This window comes from Pistacia vera, unplaced genomic scaffold (assembly GCF_008641045.1).
Source record: "Pistacia vera cultivar Batoury unplaced genomic scaffold, PisVer_v2 Contig200, whole genome shotgun sequence".
Lineage (NCBI taxonomy): Eukaryota > Viridiplantae > Streptophyta > Magnoliopsida > Sapindales > Anacardiaceae > Pistacia > Pistacia vera.
Genome location: NW_022196003.1, coordinates 1083906 through 1105264, shown reverse-complemented (window position 1 = coordinate 1105264; position 21359 = coordinate 1083906). Strand labels below are relative to the sequence as shown.

General features: G+C 31.9%; 2 protein-coding genes across 2 annotated transcripts; both read left to right on the top strand.

The window, feature by feature from the left end:
* The first annotated feature begins 6675 nt into the window (after positions 1-6675).
* Positions 6676-11943, top strand: LOC116128529 (agamous-like MADS-box protein AGL11). Its single transcript, XM_031414242.1, has 8 exons — positions 6676-6697; positions 7763-7946; positions 10554-10635; positions 10747-10808; positions 11220-11319; positions 11500-11541; positions 11636-11677; positions 11779-11943. The coding sequence occupies exons 2-8, from the start codon at positions 7765-7767 to the stop codon at positions 11941-11943; spliced, it is 675 nt and encodes a 224-aa protein (XP_031270102.1). The 5' UTR covers positions 6676-6697; positions 7763-7764.
* Positions 11944-14365: 2422 nt separating this feature from the next.
* Positions 14366-18767, top strand: LOC116128528 (elongation factor 1-gamma). The gene is made up of 8 exons (XM_031414240.1): positions 14366-14498; positions 14607-14659; positions 15279-15428; positions 15514-15574; positions 15669-15721; positions 16075-16176; positions 16294-16804; positions 18182-18767. The coding sequence occupies exons 2-8, from the start codon at positions 14651-14653 to the stop codon at positions 18559-18561; spliced, it is 1266 nt and encodes a 421-aa protein (XP_031270100.1). The 5' UTR covers positions 14366-14498; positions 14607-14650; the 3' UTR covers positions 18562-18767.
* The last annotated feature ends 2592 nt before the right edge of the window (positions 18768-21359 follow it).

Here is a 21359-nt window from a genome sequence, read left to right as displayed (position 1 = left end):
CATTATGGTAAGGGCTTCCTAAACTCTTATTGTTCTACTCATACTGCTAAAGAACATCTCGTTGTCCATAAAATCACCAAAAATCTCTTGAGTGTATCTCAAATCACCACTGATAATAATCTTTGTGTACTTTTTCATGGGAAATTCTGTTTCATAAGGACAAGAAGGGGAAAACCTTACTGGAAGGAGTGGCTGACGGAGGACTCTACAAGCTGAACATACACACTGGAACCAAACTGCAAAACTCAAAGGAAAGAGGTCCAGTGCTATCTCACTTTTAGCTTTCCAAGAAGTTGATTTTCACACAATTCCTCCTATTACTGAAAAGAAACAAACCTTGTCTCTGCTCATTGTAAACCTGGAAAGGACCACTTAATGAAATTTGTCTGATTCAAATTCTTGTGTCATGACAAAGTCACACTGACCTACTACACAACGTTTTGGACATCCAAACCTAATACTCTAAACCTATCCTAAAGTCATGTCCCATCAAAATTCACAACTCCGAGAAGACCTCTCACCTAAATTTGCCAAGCATGTAGGCTAGGGAAAATGCATGAAATTCACTACCCGAATTCTCAACAAAAATCAAGTCATCCTCTGGAACTAATCATGTGACCTATGGGGGTCAGCACCCTATCTGTAACCAATGGAGCTAGGTACTACTTAGTGCCTAGATGATTATTCAAGATAACACGGTTTATCCTATCACTCTAAAATGCCAGACTAGATGTTTTTAAAACAATTCAAAACATGGCAGAAAAACAATTCAACAAGCCATCAAAACCATTCAAACAGTATGAGGAGAGTTCATGCCCTCTCCCACTTTCTAAGGAAAGGAATTGTCCATAGATTACTCCTGTCCACATACTCACTATCAAAATGGCAAATAGAAAGGAAGCATAGGCACTTGTAGGACTGGTCTAACTACTTAGCCCAAGATAGTATGCTTTGGATTATTGGTGGGAAGCTTTCCTCATTCTGCATACCTCATAAACAGAAGCGCTTCTCTATGTCATTGAATCTTCACCCTATGAAAACTTACTCAAGGTAGACCCGATTACCGCTTCCTTAGGTGCTTCGGATGTGCTTGCTATCCATACCTGAGAGCCTACAAAGACACAAGTTTGATTTACACTAGCAAGTGCATCTTCATTGGCTACGGCACAAACCACAAGGTTCATGTGCTTGCATGAACTGGTAGAGTTACATTTCTAGAGATGTGAGTTTGATGAACATGAACTTCCCTTCACAAAAATCATGACGCTACCACCAAAGTCTGAACAACATTTCAAACACAACTTTACCACCCAATTCCTAACAACCGCAATAGCATGAACCCACCAGTGTGATGGTTCAAAAAATGAGCAGTCACCAACAGCAACTCCTCAAGGTAAGTTAACACATTCTCTGTCTCAAAATTGTGATAATCCATCCATTCAAGCTCAATCAATCCCTGCAGACATGATCAACATCCTGTAATCAATGATGAACTAGTAGATACTGATGAAACCACTCAAAGAGTAAGCTCCGAAAACACTCACCATGGTGACAGGCCAAGGCTGGAATTTATAAGCCTAAGGTGTTTCCAAGCGCACCTCTGACACGTCCTAACTCCATCATGCACTCAAGATGCTCTAAATCATCCGAAAGGGAAAGAAGCCATGAAAGATGAATTCACTGCACTATGTAAAAAAACCAAACCTGGACTTGGTACCAAGAAATCAAACACCAAGACTGTGGGGTGCAAGTGGATTTACAAAATAAAACACAATGCAGATGGAAGTGTGTCAAGATACAAGGCAGACTAGTGCCAAGGGATTTACAGACTGCAGGGGTAGATTACTTTGAGACTTTCAGCCCGTGTGAAATGTAACACAATAGATCAAGTTAGCTTAGCAACACCCTAAACTGGGAAAACAAGACAAGGTGGACACAAACAATGCTTCCTCAATGGAGAACTCACCGAGGAGTTTTCATGGACCACCAGAAGGGTTTGAGGACCAAGACATCCAGACTTCATTTGCAAATCAACAAGGCACTTACGGACTCAACAGGCCCCGAGAGCCTGGTTCCACAAACTCACAGAGCTCTTAAAAACTGGGACTTCAAGGGTCAAAAACTGACTCATCAGCTCTAACTACACCGAGGAAAAGACTTAATAATTCTTGATGGTATGTGGACGACATATCATCATGGAAGTTCGAGCCTTCTGATAAATCAAGGTTCAGAACCTAAAAAACAAGTTTGCTTTAAAGGACATGGGAGAGCTATCCTACTTCTTAGGAATTGAAGTAAACAGACAAGGATCCTCAATGCACCTGTCTCAATGCAAATATATCCAGGACCTTCTTATTAAATCTCATATGGAGCTGAGTAAATCATGTCCTACACCAATGATCACTGGGCACAAATTCACAAGTAACGAAGGAAAGTCTCTACCAAATCCTTCCTTATATAGAAGTGTAATAGGGTCTCTGCAGTATGCAACAATTACAAGACCTGATATTGCATACAGTGTGAACAAGTTGAGTCAATTTATGCAAAATCCTTCTGAAGATCATTGGCAGGCAGTTAAAAGGGTCCTAAGGTATTTAAAGGGAACTTCGGAGTATGGCCTTCTTTACAACCCAGGGGGAAAGTGTGAAATCCAAGCCTACTCTGATGCAGATTGGGCTTGTGACACTGAGGACAGGAAGTCTACAGGAGGCTACTGTATTATGCTAAATGGAAATCCAGTAGCATGGAGCTCAAGGAAACAGAGAGGGGTGTCTAGATCAAGCACTGAAAGTGAGTATAGAGCTCTTGCTCAAGCTGGAGCCGAAATAGCCTGGCTAACTTCTTTGCTCTCAGAACTGAGAATATGGATTCCTTCAACACCAAGAATCTGGTGTGATAATGTTAGTGCCGCAGCCCTCACTTTGAATCCTATCTTACACGGGAAAACCAAACACATTGAGGTGGACATTCATTTTATAAGAGAAATGGTGAGTAATGGAGACGTCGAAGTCAGCTACATTCCATCAAGAGAACAGGTAGCAGACATATTCACAAAACCAAGTCCTAAGAACCACTTCGAATGGATGAGAAACAAACTTAAGGTCCTACACAGAGACCTTAGTTTGAGGGGGAATGTGAAGAAGATGGACCTTGGACAGATGGAAACAATCCAGGGAGACAGCACTGGTGACATGTGTCTCCATCCACCAGGTCTCTAACAAACACGCCAGGTGTCTAACAAACTAATATTCTCTGTGGTCCTCTGTTTGCTGTGCTGTCACTCTCTCACTACTGTGCTTGTCCACCACGTTTTGTAAATTGATCAGGAAGCTTCCTGAATCAGTTATGTAAAGGTGTATAAATCACGTGAACTGTAATATGAATATTATCTTCCATTTTCAAGCTTAATACTACTCCGTTTCTCTGGGTACTCCTTTCTCTTCTCTCACTCTGCTTTCTCCTTTTTCTCACTATAAGGACCCCAACTATGGCTTGTAAAGGTAATAAGAAAATAAACGTGAATCTAAGCTCAATAAGAGGACAATACATAGGAAACAATATATAATAAGGGACATTTAGATTTTATCATGATATAACAACCTCATGATTACAACACCACTATATTTCATAAAGTAAAAGATCAATAGAATAGCTCATGGGAAATTATTGTAAATTATGGATTTATTTTTGTCTAATTAATTTTTATTGTACTTAATTGTATGATAAAATGTTAATATATAATAATTTAAACTTGAGAGTAATTTTGTCTAAAAGTCACAAATTTTATTCTATCTTATCATTAGTTATTGTTAGAAGTATACAATATAGTTAAAATGGTGCTACATATACAAACTAAGCATATAAACTATTGTATACAAATTAATGTACCACAATTCATTTATTGTCACATCATTATCAATATTATGTTAGCATTAAATGAGTTGGTTATTTATACAAATTTATCCCTTCATTTGTATCATATCTGTTTGTATGGATGCATTTGTATAACGAGTTGGTATATATATCTAGTATTATTCATGTAATTATATATTTCTATTTCTCAACACATTCCCATTCTCATCCCCATCCTAATTATATTCCCCTACAATCCACGAAATAAAACCACCTTAGTACGAATATCACAAGTTTTAAGTTCAGCATCTTTCCTTTTGAGATACGTAAATAAAGATGCTTTGTTCTAACCCGTGCAATACGAGATCCATTATTGAGTCTATTATATTTCATCACACCATGTATATGGTTTCCATGAATATAATTTACCAAAACAAGATATATAGCATACTCATATCCCATTACCATCAATCAATTATTGGAGTTTAAAATGTGAAAATTTCTTGGATGCTGCCCAGCCTGAAGGCACACACATATATAAAGATATATATACAAAACCAATTAATGATACCAGGGATTAGTTGTTAGTTTTATAAAATACAAAATCAAAATTACTGGGTAGCCATTAACCTTTGGTCCCAAGTTAAAAACTTCAAGATATTTTCATGACTGTGATACATGAAATTAATAATAATAACAGTGATACATGAGACAAAATAAAACAAAAAATAAATACAAAGCAACAATAACCTAGAATAATTAAATTTAAGTAAACCCTTTCTGCAGCACCTGAGAATATTTTCTAAGAAAAGATGGAGCTGCCTGTTCCACTATTGAAATTTGTGTAAATTTGTATACAGCATTCAGTTAAAGTTTTGTATATGTGTTTTAGCTAGAAAAAGAAAGCATTAAGCATGTGTAATTGAGTTTTATATTTTCAGAAAAGAACTTAAAAATAACATTTGTTTCTTTTTAAATTAAATTTATAATATTATTGACTGGTTACAGTATTAGATTACTTCAGAGAAATAAAGTAAGCACGAGATTACAAATCCATATTAAGTTCTTGAAAAAGATTGGTACCAAAGCTGCAACTAGCTAGCTAGGTAGAAGTTCCTTTTCTTTCCTTTTACAGTTTGGAAATTTCCTTTATATATATCTTCACCCTACTTTTTCTTTGTTCATAATGGGTGAGAATGTCAGATAGTTTATCAGTTACTCTGAGTAATTTTTAAATAAATAAATAAATTCAATGGATACCCACTTTTTTTTTTTCCCTTTTATTTTATTTTTTTTGAGATGTTTATGGATAAAGTATTCACTAAGCAAATAAATTAATTAATTTAAAGAGAAAATTATCTTTGTTAGTCTCTTTAGAATTCATTTGTTCCGATTTCTAATGCAACTCATGTGGTGTTTACAACTTGAATTTTTCAGAATAAATACATATATAAATAGTCTCTTTGGCAATCAAATTAATTTGTTTGACTCAGAATAAATACATTTTCCAGTTACAATATAGAATTCCTCTTGCAACTCCTTTTATGGCACTTGAATTTCCTTGCCTATTTATAACAATATTGGTACTAGCTAGACTTCCAAGGATTTTGCTACACAAATTTCATGAACCTTCTTTTGATTAATTTCACCTTTATAAGGATTATAAGGATTCACTTGAGGGCTGCATATAGAAATTTGCAATCTTAAGAAAATATGACGTACCAAAATCTTGCTCTTATCCTGGACAAGATAGTGCATTTATCTTGTTCAATTTATTGCCTAAAAACATAATGATGGTTTTGTTTGCGCACTGAGATGTACTAAGTGTAATAAAAACTTAAAAACGGTACTTGCTCACCGCTTCAAAGACCATTTAACTTCGAAATCCAAATAATTCTAGCAGTGCATAAGTACGCAGAAAACATTTAATTAGCTCTAATTTCAATTGATATTTTCATTATTCAGCTAATACATCGACAGAGGATCTAACATGATTTTACAAGTTTGAGTCTTCTTGATAATAAAAGAGCAAGATGAGAATCTAACATAATCACTCTAGTTCGAGTCCTCACGATTGTTATAAAAATGATTATTGGAGCTTTTATCCAACTAATAATTCTAAGATCATGAAGGATTAGTTGAGATGCGAGCAAACTAGACAAAACATCTCCTATCATTAAAACAAAAACAAAGAAAAAAAAATATATCAAATAATGCAAATAAGTTTCTTTCCCACTCATCAATTAATCAATACTGTCATATCAATATCTAAGGGAGCATGTAATGCTGCATTTTCATAGATTCTCTGGGTAGGCAAATTACTAAAAGAAATAAAGTAAAAGAATAGTGAAACAAATAAGAATTGCATCATATAGTGAGAATTTGATCTTGCAAAGCTGTTTAATCAGATTAAGTTTAAAAATAATAATAATAATAAAAAATAAATAAATAAATAAAAATTCCCATGTCATTTTCTAGGTCAGAATAAGTCTCCATCTCTTTACAACTCTTTCTTTAAAACTCATTCTTACACTTTATCTCTATAAATAGGTTAGAGAGTGTGAATTGAACAAAGTCTAAGCATTTTGGTTTCTTTGGGATTCCAAATTTTCCGAAGGCTGAGAGTTGCCGGATTGTGGCCAAAGCTCAGGTTTGTTAATGGTTTTTTTCTTTTTCTTTTTTGTTTTTTCATCCTTTTAAAGAAAGCATTTGGTCTCTCATAGATTCTCAAAAAATCTATAGTTGTATAATTAATACTATATATAACTTACCTCAAAAAATATTTTTCCTAAAATCATGTGGTTTCTATTTGTAAGATCTCTAAACTTAGATCTCTTGCAGAGAAGCAGATTTTTTTTTTTTTTTTTTTCTCATTTTAAAATACAAGAGAAGATCTACTTATCCATTCTTGTTCTCAAAATTTTCATCTCATCATACTTTTACTTTTTTTTTTTTCTTTGTTTATATATGGCTTTCTTTTTTGTTCTTTTTTCTCATCAAAATCCTTATTTAATGAAAGTTAAATCATGAATCTTTGTCTCTAATCTGATATGATCTGAGTTCTTGCTCTGATATATGAAAAAGTTCTTTCATTTTTAAGGTTTGCCATACACAAAGAGAGGAGTGACTACAAAATCTTGTGCATTTTACTGTATTTTTGATTTTCTCTCCGACAAGAAGTTATGTTCTTGATATTAATATTCTTCGGCCTTCTCTTTCAGTTTGAACCTCTTTCTCTGGATCTCTTGTCAATGTTTTGTTTTTTCTCCTTACATTTTTAAGCAATTATTCTTATTTGCCATAACTTATACATGAGATCTTGCAGAAAAAGATAAAACTTACAAAACCCTCAAACTTTGTGATTTTGTCTCATATCCATCAATTTTCTCATGTCAACAATTTATCCTTCTCTCTCAGTTTGAACTCATTTTATTCTGGATCTCTTCCTCTTGTCAACGTTATCTTTCTTTTGTCTTTCTTCTCACACTTTGAAACATTCTCTCTTTTTTTCAAGGGTACTTATTATATTTCAGATCTTCCCCATTTTTTTATCAATTATCATGATTCTAAATATATTTTTTCGTAACTTAATGAAACCCTCGCCCAGTCTGAGATATTTGCTTTCATGGGAAAATCAAACCAAAAAAAAAAAAAAACAACTTTTCATGAATTTTTAAGCAAGTACTTTTTATATATTTTTGTTTCAAATGTTTTACTTCAGTTGCCTCTTTACTAATTTTATTAGATGTAACCCATCAAGATTTTTATCATTATGTATTAATTTCTCTGAGCATTCAGTATAGGAAATAGGTGGCAACAAACTTATAATTCTATTAAAAGAAAGATTTATGAATAAGTTCTCCAAGGTATATATAATAAATTATGAGTCTCTATATAATATGCTCTGTAGAGATGGGGAGAGGAAAAATCGAGATCAAGAGGATTGAGAACACAACAAACCGCCAAGTGACCTTCTGCAAGAGGAGGAATGGATTATTGAAAAAGGCCTATGAACTTTCGATTCTCTGTGAAGCTGAAGTGGCGCTGATCGTCTTCTCCAGCCGCGGCCGCCTCTATGAGTATTCAAACAGCAAGTAATCTTCTCATCTCATCTCTAATTATTGAAGCTTTCATTTTGGATCTACGTTTGTGTCACTCATATTTTTATGCATATTATCATTCAGATGAGGTGTTTCTGAGTTAAGAACAAAAGGGAAATAAATAATTTGAAGGTTCTGATGTTAAGTCAAGCCAATATTCCTTATATAGAAATATAATTATTAGTGTGTTTGACATTTTTATGATTTAGGGTTATAGCTATTAATTTGCATATACAGTATAACAGTGTGATGACCTTAATTGAATTGATTGATACGTTAAAACTGACATTGTACTTGTCTTTAGCTTAGAGAAAAGTCTTCAAAGAAAAAGAATTTATTTCTTCGTTTTGGTTATAGTTTATATAATTGTTACCGTGCATGGAATGTTATCAGGAAAATACAGTGCTTAAGGTTCAAAGTCTTCAATCTCCATCTCTGTTACATTTCTTTTCCGAACCTCGTTGGAATGAGAAAGAATTAAATAAAAAGAAAATATATTCCATTTTGTGATATCTTTTGGGCTTCTTGTGTCAAATAGATTGCTACTTGAAGTTGTTTTGTCTTTGATTTTTAGATCCGTGGACGGCAAATCATAATTCTGTAGTTAACCTGCCATAAACTTACGAAATTTTTTTCATACGTATTGTTATTAAGAAAATATATATGAATTAATCGTCCCAAAATGTCAAAAATTTACAAATATATTGTTTGAAATCTTTGTCCTCCAACATAAAATTTTTGATGATTTACTATACGTGTTTTTTTCTATTGTTTATGATATATATAATCTAGGTAAAATTTGTATTTTATCTCTCATCTGGGCTCAAGGATTTTCAATATTACCAATGAACTCTTTCTTTTTCTTCTCTTATATAAGTTAAGAAAATAGTGAAACTGCAACCATCTAGGGTTTCTTTATTTAGTAATTGGGAATTGAATGCAAGCGCGTGGAGTTTAATGCCTTCTCTAGCTAGCCTTCTATCTAGCTCTGTTCAAAGACAAAAATATCAAACTCTTAATCATAAGATTTACAGAAAAGATTATCATTTCATCATAGACGCATAGATTCACTACTTCATGTGTTTTAAAGCTAAACTTTGCAATAAATTATAAAAATGATAGAAAAATAGAAAGAACAAAATATTGGTGGAATCTTCAGAGATTTGTCTTACCGATTAAAGCATTTTGATCTTAGTGAATATAGTTTTTACATTTTTCCTTCTTAATGTCACAATGTTAAGAGAATTTAACCAATCTGCAGTCCATACTGCAGTAGTTGGATCATTTATGGATATTTTGATTTCTGTTTCTCTTTATGGGCAGTTATGATGAGTGTATTTGATTGTATATTTATATTTCTAACTTTGAAAATCTTCACCATTTTTTTTTTTTCCATCTCTTTAATGAAAGAAACTTAGCTAGTTTCTTTTATCATTATCCCTTTTATGCCTGTTTTTATGTTCAAATCATGAATGAGCTAGCTCAAAAGCTGAAACTAAATAAAATTTCCATTTGTGCTTTCATGACATAAAAAAAATATGAAAAGAAAAAGATGAAAGAGTTAGAGTTGCCTTCTCCTTGAAGGTGTTAAAGGCAGAAACATTTTCCCAGAAGACAATAAAGAAAAAGTTGCAGTGTATTATAGCTTGCATGCGGTAGTTCTGAAATTTTACTCTTTTGTTATTCATAAATCTTAAGTATTGTATTGTGTCCATTTCTAGTTTTAGCTTTCGAAAGTTTCCCATATCTCCTTCAGCACTGGAAGAAATCTAGACCATATCTCTTTTGTCAGTTCTCTTAACTCTGGAGGAACAGAAAACTTCATCCGTGTATTTGTCCCATCATCCAAAGTTTGTGGATTTCTGATGAAAAAATGAAAAGTAAAAATTCACATCTCTTCACTCCAGAGGAACAGAAATCTAGTCCAGGTTTAACTTATTTCTACCAAAACTCATCATTTATCACTCTTCTTCTCTTTCTCTCGTTGTTTAACAAAAATCTCACTTTCTCGAACTAGCGTAAAAAACTTGAGTTTCCTAATTTAAGTTTTTTTAATTATTTTCTAGAATATTGTCTATTGTGTTATTATATCGAAGTATATATGAATTGGAGAAGATCATTTGGTATCAGCAAAAGATTAGAATTTAATATTGTATATACAGAAAAAAAAACATATATATTATTTGATAGCATTTTGACACGAAATTATCATGATAATACTTTATGTTAAAAATGCATCAATAACAATTATAACATATTAAGGATAGAAAAAAAAAATATAAATGAGTAATGATATCTGAATTTTATTAATTAGTTTTGTTATTATTATTATTATTATTATTTTTGTTGTTTTTGAATTTACTTCTCCTATATCAAATTCCTTGCTACATCCATGGAAGTGTAATAATTTGCCTCAACTAATTAACTAATAAAGAAAGTGTAAATGCGCATACTCATATGACAAACAAAAGTAGTATTCTTAACTTAAGCAACACTATATATATTTACAACTTTGAAACTTCGTATGCTTCGGTAAGTTTCTTGATTTCCTTATCATTTTGTTTAAAATTTAGAAGCTTAGTTGTGTTTTCGACACTGCAGCATAAGGTCAAGTATTGAGAGGTACAAGAAGGCGTCCTCAGACAACTTGAATTCCGGATCTGTCATAGAGATCAATGCTCAGGTAATTAATTAAGTTGATTCTAAATATGTTAAATCTACAATATCAAATTATCAGAAACAAACTGAACTTAAAAAGTTGTATTCCTCTGTTTCATGTTACCAATTACTACAGTATTACCAGCAGGAATCAGCAAAGCTTCGACAGCAAATTCAGATGATACAGAACTCCAACAGGTTTAAAGTCTTAATGATATATGTCCTAGAGGCAATGCAAAATCCAAAAGAAATTCAACTTAAATTTTAACTAAATATATCTTAAACAGTAATTTTATATGTTCTTGAAAGAGTATAACAGACTTGGGAAAGAGATAGACTAGTTAAGCTTCATCAATCTTAGAAGAGAAGAAACTAGGTTGAAGATCAGAAAATTTTGGAAATGAAACCTAGCTGTAAATTTTAACGGACTTCAGAATTCTGAATGGCTTGATTCTCGGCACCTTTACTGTCAACAGTTCTTATTATTTTTCTAGAAAATTAATAATCAGCTTCACTTATAAATACATGGACTGTTCACCAATTTCCAGGCAGGTTCACACCATGAAAAATATTGGCATGACCTAATCCATTGAACTATTTATTTTGTAGGCACCTAATGGGAGAGTCCTTGAACACTTTAACCGTGAAAGAGCTGAAGCAGCTTGAGAATAGGCTTGAGCGAGGCCTTACCAGAATCAGGTCCAAGAAGGTATTTCAATCTTCAACATATAGTCATTAAAACATAAATTCATTATTAAGATGCTAATTACCATTTTGCTTGACATAAAATTTCAACTAGAAAATGGCACTTCTATTCTTAAACTTACTTTGCATTTCTTAGTAAATTTTGTTTTAATTTGCTCCTAATATTTACTTGTCGCTGCAACAGCACGAGATGTTGCTAGCTGAAATTGAGTACTTCCAGAAAAGGGTAGGTATCACATCTTGCTTTATAAAACTTTTTGTATAAAGAATTAATGTATTATGGACGAATTGATGTTCTACACATTTACTATTTTCTACAGGAGATCGAGCTTGAGAATGAGAGCGTGTTTCTTCGTTCCAAGGTATGCAAATTTTGATGATATTAAAACTCACAAAGTATTGATTTTGATATACACATACGTATAGATAATTTATACATTTCTTTTTCTTTCTTCAACTTTAGATTGCAGAAGTTGAGAGGTTTCAAAAGGCCAACAACATTGTGAGTGGACCAGAGCTGAATGCCATTCATGCGTTAGCTTCTCGGAATTTCTTCAATCCAACCATGATTGAGAATACTGAAACTGCATACTCTCACCCTGATAAGAAAATGCTCCATCTTGGGTAAATTTCATTTCTCCATTTCATATATGAAATTTACATCTTCTGTTCTCATAATTTATATAACTAATTATTTCTTCCTGTATGCAGGTGAGCTGTTGAAGATGACCAAAAATCTACAAATGGGTATCTCAGTATGAAGTATATTCTAACTAAAGATATCATTTTCTAGTTTCTCTATTTTATTTATATGTAATATATGCTATTGTAATCCCAGTTGTGTTACTTGGGAACTACTCAAAAAATCAGGAGACAAGGTAGTTATAATTTGAAGACTATAAATTAAGTGATTATATATGTTAAACTTATTATATAATGTTGAAGGATTTGTTTTGAAAATTAGCAATCGTTTAAAAATGCAACTATTAAACTGTTGAAAATTTTCCTGAGTTAAAAATATTTTATCCTTCAGGGTTTTAAATGACACAATTAGGGAGAGGGAGTTGAGAACTAACACTTTTTGGAAAAAGTCTCAAGAAATAGCACATTTCCATTTAGCACAAAATTAGCAGATGAAATGGCCTCTAATGACAAATCCCTAACCATTAATTCAAAAACCATTCTTCCACTCTAAAATCTCAAGTGAAGACTTGAATTTGTGATCTTGAGGAGCACCTTTTTAATGGTTCTTGATATATTGTTTTTGAAATGAAAGTTTTGTTATTTGAAAGTTGTTTGAAATCTAAAATTTTAAGTATGTTGCATATATCTCTAAGGAACATGTTAAATAAGTTATTTTTGAAATGATTTGTTATTGTTTAGTTGTTTAAACTTATATTTCAGTTGATATGTTGAAAATGGGGGTTTAGACGTAATCTGCATATGGGCTTTGGCCAATTTCGGAGGATTCGGATGGAAAATTGGTTGGAGGTTGAAGACGAGTTTTAGCAAAAACCCACATGTCAACCGAATTTGGTCAATTTTGTCTTTTGATACTAAGGTGGCTAAAAATGGCGGAAACCATGCCATTTGACCGATTTGGCCATTTGAACAAAACCTGTCTTGGCTGAATCCAAGATATTCGACCAAAAATCAATTTCATCTTCTTCAACAAAACCTTCTTTTATTGGTTGAAAATAGTCGAAACCCCTTGATTGGAAAAAAAATGCAAATTTTAGCTGCCATTTCACTACCATACAACTAAATTATTTGGCCATTTTCGCACCCTTCTCAACAACTCAACAAAACACTTCAACATATCTCCCATTCTTAACTCTAAAATCCCACTAAAAACCCTAAATCCAAAACCAGTAGTTCCACTCAATTTTGGCACAAATAGGAGGTGGGTATTGGTTGAGGGTTGAAAGTTTGAATTTTCGCAATGGAGGGAGGGGTAGGTTAGAAGATGGGTGAATCGTGTAAGTTTTATTTATATATGGGGGCACTTTTGCCGAAAAATATTGTGTGAATTAGGATTGTACTATTACAAGAGACATTTCAAAAAAGTGTTATTTCTCAATTCAAGGCTCCAAATAGTGTTAGTTAATATAATTTCTCCTAGTAAATGGTGTCATGAGGCTAGATCTGACCTTTATTGGCTATCTAAAAGCCAAATCTGGCCTCTTAGGTCAATTAGAGGTCAGATTCGACTATGAGTGGCTATCGAAAGGCTTGATATGGTCTTAATTGACATCGTGGCAGTTACGAGGCCTTTAATGGCCCCAAAGGGTTGCCGCAAAGCCCTAGAGGCCTTATGTTTTTTATTTTACACTAGCTTGTATGATATATCCAAAGACTTATTTTCAAAAACATATAAACCTATGTTAATCAAACTCATTTTAAGTAGAATTTCTTGTATCTCCTACTTTTAAAATTCAAAAATTGTATTTAGATTCTATATTAAACTAGTAAAAGTTAAATATTTGTTATAAAATGACTCTAATACCCTTAATAATTTTAAAAAATGTGTTTGAACGACATTGTTCACCTCTACTAAATAAAAAGAAATTAAAAAATTTTTTCACTTTGAGAGGTTAGTGCTACAATCATACTAATATAGGGGGTTATTATCAATTGCTAGAACTTATTTTAAAAACTAGAAGAAAATAGACAAAAAAATCATTTATACTAATAAACAGAATCTTTTTATTACTCAAAAGACAATTTTTAAAGTATGTCTAAAAAATGTAAAAAAAGTCAATTACGGATGAAAAAGTGTTTGTTAATTAATAAAACTGTTTATTTATCGATATAAATGAAATTTGTGTAATTTTTTTTCTAACTTTAGAATTAGTGTTTATCAAATGATAATAACCCATACTAATTACTACATGCTATATTCCTATATCACTAGTATCTTTTTGTATAATTTATTTAGAAGATACACCAGGGCATTGTTGTAATATCATTAAGAAAATACAGCAGGTCATTTTTGTAAAATTCATATAGCAACTCTTTATAAAAAAAAAAAGAAAAAAAAAGAATATACTATTAAAGAGACCGGCATCTCTTTGACTCGACAGTATTTTGCAGTAAACCCTAGATCGCCCGCCCACAAACCTTAAACCTCTGAACAGCCCCACGCCACGCTCGCTCTCTCTCCAAGGTCTCTTCAGTTACTAGGTAATTTTTTTTGTTCTCATTTCATCGTACGTTTTCTTTCTTAGTTTTATGCTTTTGTATCTGAATATAACTGTGTTTTTTTTTGGGGGGGTTCTTTTGCGTGATCAGATCTTGGTTTTGTCTGTTAAGCGAAAAGAAAATCCTCGAAAGCTATGGCTCTGGTAATCCCACTTCTTGTTTTGCACGTTTTGTTGATTTCGATCTTGCTTTATGAGTATTTCTTTTTTTTTTTTTTTTGCCCAGAAGCTTTATAGATAGCTTTGGAAAAATGTTGTGCAAATCTTAAAATTGACCTTTTCAAAACTTTTTTTCCTTGTAATTTCAAGAAAGGATTAATGCTTAATTGAGTGAAAAGTTAATAAAAACCAAGACCTTTTTGTTGACTAGTAATGAAAATAATTGCTTTTAAAATTTTAATAATGTGTGTACTTAGTAAAATAGATGTCGATGGGGAGTGTTTTTGTGGGTGCATGTAGCCCCGCTCGAGATTATATTTTAATTTAGTCAAATGGGGAGTTGAGTTTCAAGTGACATGCATTGGAGAATTCGAGATTATATATATTCTTTTGTCAGAATTTCTATCAATTTTTTGTCTTATGGATGGTTGTAATTTTCTAGACATAATGTGATTTGATATTTTTAACGTTCAAAGACATTGTCGAGACAGACATTCAGCAGTTTTAAATATTGTTTGAAATTATTGCACAATTTGTTAGTTGATGTTGTTGCGAAGTAATTGAGAATGTACTCAATAATGTAATGGTTTTTATTTATTTGTAGGTCTTGCATGCTGGAAACACCAATAAAAATGCTTTCAAAGCGCTTATTGCAGCAGAGTACTCTGGAGTCAAAGTTGAATTGGTCAAGAATTTTGAGATGGGTGTGTCAAATAAAACCCCTGAATTTCTTAAGATGAACCCCATTGGAAAGGTTTGTTACCATTGCATGGCTTTATTTTCAAGGTAGCCTTGTGTTTAATATGCTGACTTTCCTGAAAAAATATCTTGATGTGTAGGTTCCAGTGTTGGAAACACCTGATGGAACTGTTTTTGAGAGTAATGCCATTGCACGTTATGGTGAGGACAGATGATAAGTTCTTAGATTCTCTGTTAGAAAATCTGTATATTGTGAGAGTTTTAAGTTTCTGAAATTTGTTATGACTTGCTGCAGTTGCCCGCTTAAAGGCTGAAAATCCACTCTTGGGCTCTTCATTGATTGATTATGTAAGTTATGTGATGGCTGTCTTTCATTACTGTGAGATTCACTTCAATATATATTTTTTATGTTGTTCTGTTCAACCGTTTTATCCCTTGTTTTGAAGAACATATCTTGACTCTGAGTTTTGGATTTTATGATGTAGTTTCGGGAGTATTTGTGTATGAATCAGTTAAACTTGATTGAATAATAGATTTTATTTGAACCTTTCCTCAATTTTTTATGCAACTAAATGCAGCCTAATGCATTTTTTTAATGCTGAAAAAATCTGTCATGGTCTTCCACTTTAAATACGTTTTTATTTTTTGAGTTTCTTATTTTTGTTGCGATTGCTCTTATGACATATGCTTTATAATTGCAGGCTCATATCGAGCAATGGATTGATTTTGCATCATTGGAGATTGATGCTAATATCTTGCGTTGGTTCATTCCACGAATTGGTTTTGCTGTGTACCTTCCTCCGGTTAGTCGATTTCAGCTATTGTATATTTTATTTCTTAACACGACAATGTTTCTTCTTTAGCTCATGATAACTTTGATTCATTACGTTTCTAATGATTTGGTGTTAATCTCCACCAAGGCTGAGGAAGCTGCAATTTCATCATTGAAGAGAGCACTAGCTGCTTTGAATGTGCATCTTGCTTCCAACACTTTCTTGGTTGGACATTCCGTAACATTGGCTGATATCATTATGACATGCAACTTGACTTTGGGATTTAGCCGGATCATGACCAAGAGCTTTACCTCAGAATTCCCTCATGTTGAGAGATACTTCTGGACTATGGTTAATATACCAAATTTCCACAAGATATTGGGAGACATAAAGCAAGCTGAATCTGTGCCTCCTGTTCAGTCAGCGAAGAAGCCTTCACAGCCAAAAGAACCTGCAAAACCCAAGCCTCAAGAACCTAAAAGGGAAGCTAAAAAAGAACCAGCAAAGCCTAAAGTAGAGGAGGCTGGTGAAGAAGAGGCACCCAAGCCCAAGGCAAAGAATCCACTTGATCTTTTGCCTCCTAGTAAGATGATTTTGGATGAGTGGAAGAGGCTTTACTCAAACACAAAAACGAACTTCCGTGAGGTTGCTATTAAAGGTACTTTCCGAAAAACTTGCTGTGAACATACATGTAAAATTACCCTGTCACTTAGAAGACGATGCATTTAGCTATAGTTGTGCTAGAGGAAGATAAGGGGTCTGGGCTTTTTGGATTTACTTACATAGAAGCCAACTGATGGTTTCAACTTTTGCACAATGTAGCTGTCATGGTTTGCATATGGTGTTATCTTCTACATGATTTTCATTTGCCTGATCATTTGGTGGATTTATGTGCTTTCCATGTGCAAGTTGTGTAAAGTTTTAATTTTGATCTCATGCATTTTTTTGTTTTCACTGTCTTCCTGTGTTCTCTCTCTCATTTATTTGATAAACTCTGTACACATTTTGGGATTTTGTATAGTTGAATTAACTGCAACCGTGATTTCTTGGCCATCTAAATTGAATATTTAATTTGTGTTTTGATTAATTAACGTAGAACAGACATCAAGTCTTGATTTGTTTTGTTCTGTGACTGTTTTTGTGGCTTAATGTAAGGGTTCAACTTAGTGTATCATATGAATTGATTTGGGCAAAGTTTGAGGATAAAATGTGACTAATAGTTTCATGAGATTGCTGTTAAAGGGATTTATATATTCTTAGCTGTGAATACTTTATGTATGTTGGATAAGCCCTATAATTTCAATAATTCTGCTACATTAAGCAATTTTTTTGTATGATATGTGATAACGAGTTTTGGTTATTTGGTATTTAGTTTATTTAGCTTAGGTGTTATTCTGAAAAGATTCCCAGCTCTTGTGTATTGAGGAATTCAAATCTTATATGGATAAGCAAACAAGTTTCCAATCTAGTGTTTTAGCAGTTTTTGACCAATTGAATATTGAGTTATTTAGTTTGTTGCTGAAGGCATATATATTAATTTTTTTCTTTTCCATAGTTGCACATTTTTCTTTGGCTAATTATCCTTTTTTGGTTGGTCTCTTCTTAGGACTTAAAATTTAAGTTAAATTTTTCACAGTTACTGTTTTTTTGCTAGCTATTCATGAGCTGTTTGCATCACTATTTACATAAACTATTTAATGTTTTGTTTTTTATTTTTGCTCTCAAGCAAATATCTTTTGAAGACATAATCTAATCTAATCAGTTATTTATATTTTCGTCGTCGAAAATTGTATTTAAGTTCATTTTCTTTGAAATTGTATTCAATAGTGATGCCTTTTTAGTACGTAAACAAGTGCTAATTATAGTTCGTTCTTAATTACCCGTGATGGTAAAACAGTTACTGCAACCAAGGATATTCTTTGCAAAACTTTTTTTGGAATGATTCAGTAATTAGGGATGTGTATGATCCCCGAGTGTTATAAATGTGTTCTTCCAGTAAGCATTTCTAATCATTCTTTTGTTTTTCTCCCTGTAGGATTTTGGGACATGTATGACCCCGAGGGCTACTCTCTTTGGTTTTGTGATTACAAGTACAATGATGAGAATACTGTCTCATTTGTGACATTGAACAAAGTGGGTGGTTTTCTGCAACGAATGGACTTGGCTCGTAAATATGCTTTCGGGAAGATGCTGGTGATAGGTTCGTCACCACCCTTCAAGGTGAAGGGTCTATGGCTATTCCGTGGACAGGAAATTCCTCAGTTTGTAATTGATGAGTGTTACGATATGGAGTTGTATGAGTGGAAGAAGGTAGACATCACCGTCGAAGCTCAAAAGGAGCGAGTAAATCAGATGATTGAAGATCAAGAACCTTTTGAGGGAGAGGCTTTACTAGATGCCAAGTGCTTCAAGTGATCTATATATGAACAGAGAAGTAGATGAAACGTTGTGTTCACAAACTTTTCTTTATTTTGTGTTTTAAACAGCTTTGGCCTGCGCTTGCCTTACCCTAATTTTGTTCTCTTATTATTTAAATTGGAATATATGTTCAAACTTTTAAGTTAATTAACATTGTATTTTGTGTTTACATTTTGAGTTGAGTTAATGATTTTGGGCTTACAGGGAAATTCAAGTTTTTTTTTTGAACTTTTTTTTTTTTCGGTGGATTTGGAAAAATGAAAATAGGATTTAGTTTGTTCCTCTAAAATTTAGATAAGAAGAAATCCAGATTTTTTTAGTTTCTCATTTGGGATTTTTTTTTCTTTTGTTTTGTTTTCTTAAAATTTGTTTACCAAAAATGAAAGTGGTAGGTTAAATATGGTGTTCCCTTTATTTATTTATTTTTTTAACATTATTGAAACTTTGACAGATAAAAGAGCTTTGATAGTGGTTTACAAGAGAATAATAAAAAATTATATTTATTATAATTATTGTTGTTTTATTAAAAAATCAATATAATAATATATGAAGAAGTAATGAATTATCAAATAATTTACCTTAATATTTATTAGAAATATATATTGGAAATGGACTGATTGATAGTAACATAAAGTCATAAACAACAACACAAAATTTTATAAAATAAGATTTCTATAAGAAAGAAAGAAAACAAAAAATGAAATAATATGAGCGCAGGAATTTTATTATCGTCTTCAAATCAGATATCATGGAGACTCACTCCGTGAAAGACCTCATCACAGATCTAGAGGGGCAACTTAGAGTTGCTTATAAATAAGAATTGAAGCAGTTCTAAACATTCAATGTGGGACTCATCTAATTTGAAAACGCCCCAAACATTCTTACGAAAAAACGTTTTCAGAAAATAGCCTATTAACTTTATGTATTTAAATCAAATGTTTCCTCAATCCTCAACTTGGTCTAAATCTCAAAATTTTAGTTCAATCTCTAATAAAAAATATTGGAATCACTTTTTGATATATCGGATTTAGGTCCAAAAAAATAAAAATAAAATAAATTAATAACAATAATTCCCCTTTAAGTATAGTTAAATAATCAAAATTCCCCTGCGGTTAGAGAAATAAAACAAATCCTCTTACATTAATTTTTAAATTATATCTTAATATTTTTAATATTTGAAAGTAATAAATTATATGTATTTATCAGAAATATACTTTTAAAAGCAAGAGTTTGATACTTTTCTTTTTTGAATTTATTTAAGAAATACTTGAAAAAAATAAATATCTTTTTTAAAAATCTAAAATTATATTGTGTATCATTTTCTGAAAAACGTTTATACAAATAAAGATATTATGCACATGTTATGGGCAATTTAAAGAGTTGAGATGACAATTGAGTAATTTTATCATTCAAGAAACAATAAATTAATTCAAAGCACAATTTTGCATATGTCGTGATAATTTTGTGCCATTAAAAAATATATTTAGTTTGATATAATTTATACTTAGCTATATAATGTTCTATTACATCAACTATTCAATCGTTTGAAAATAAACGATAACAAAATTTATAATTTTATCATCAAATCAGTGGTGATGGAGACCTTCCCTACCAAATTTCTCAACACCGCTCAGCCAGTGGAGCTAGAGTTGCTTATAAGGAAGAAGATAACCAATTTTATGTGGCGGATGTGAGATTATGATTAAGCAATTAATAAAAATGATTTGAAATTAGCATATTAACTTGAAATAATTAACTGAGGTTGTATTGTAGAAATTCATTCACTCAATTCCAACAATTAGTGGCAAGGTTTGCATATTTATTATAAAATACTGAATTTACGTATTGAGAATTAGAAAAACCTGATTCTATCATAGCTTCTAAATTTCTTGAATTTTTTAAAGTAGTGACTAGTCTTTCTTTAAAAAAAGCTCCATAATGATAGACTTGAGACTTCCAATTAAGGTTCAACGTATAATCACGTTTTGGAAAGGAGATCTAACCAATTTATATCAATATATTAGACCCTCTCATTAAAGGTCCAACAAACTCTATAACCCATTACAAATCCAAACCTTCACTTGTCGTCAACCTAGATTATTCAAAATGAGGTGTATTGAGTAAATTTTGAAATGGTCACGTAAGCTCATCAAGATATCTCATAGGACTATACATTTACTTGATTTTATTAAATCAAAACATAATTAATGTTAGCCTACAGTTAACAAATTTTATAATATGGATTTCAAAATTTGATATACAATCTCAATATATCTAATCAACCTTCGTTTTTGTCAAACACAATTTTTATGAGAGGTTTATAGCCAAATCTATTACGATGAAATTATATTTGTATCTTAAAAATGCTCTTAATAAACTTTCTTAGTAGACCCCAATAATAAAATGGTTAGAAATTATATTTTTACTCTATTCATCTCCAAGAATAATTCTCTGGTAAGGATATTCTTAAGTAAATTTTGTAAGGACCTTGTTTAAATACCATCTTAAAATCCTATAAAACAAATAATGGATCAATAATTAATAAAAAAGTCAAAAGTGACGGAAGCTTGTTTCTAGAAATTACTTTTGATAATTTTACAAAATTTTTATTTTTAGTATTTTTTTTTATTACATGAAGTTTTAATACAATATATTATTTTTTGGTATATTGGAATATTTTAAAATTACTAGATGAATTATTCAAATTCAAAATTTTATTGTTTTAATGGAGAAATGTATTTAAAAAAATAATTATTAAGAATATATTTGGTTTCAAAGATGAAAGAACCACCTAC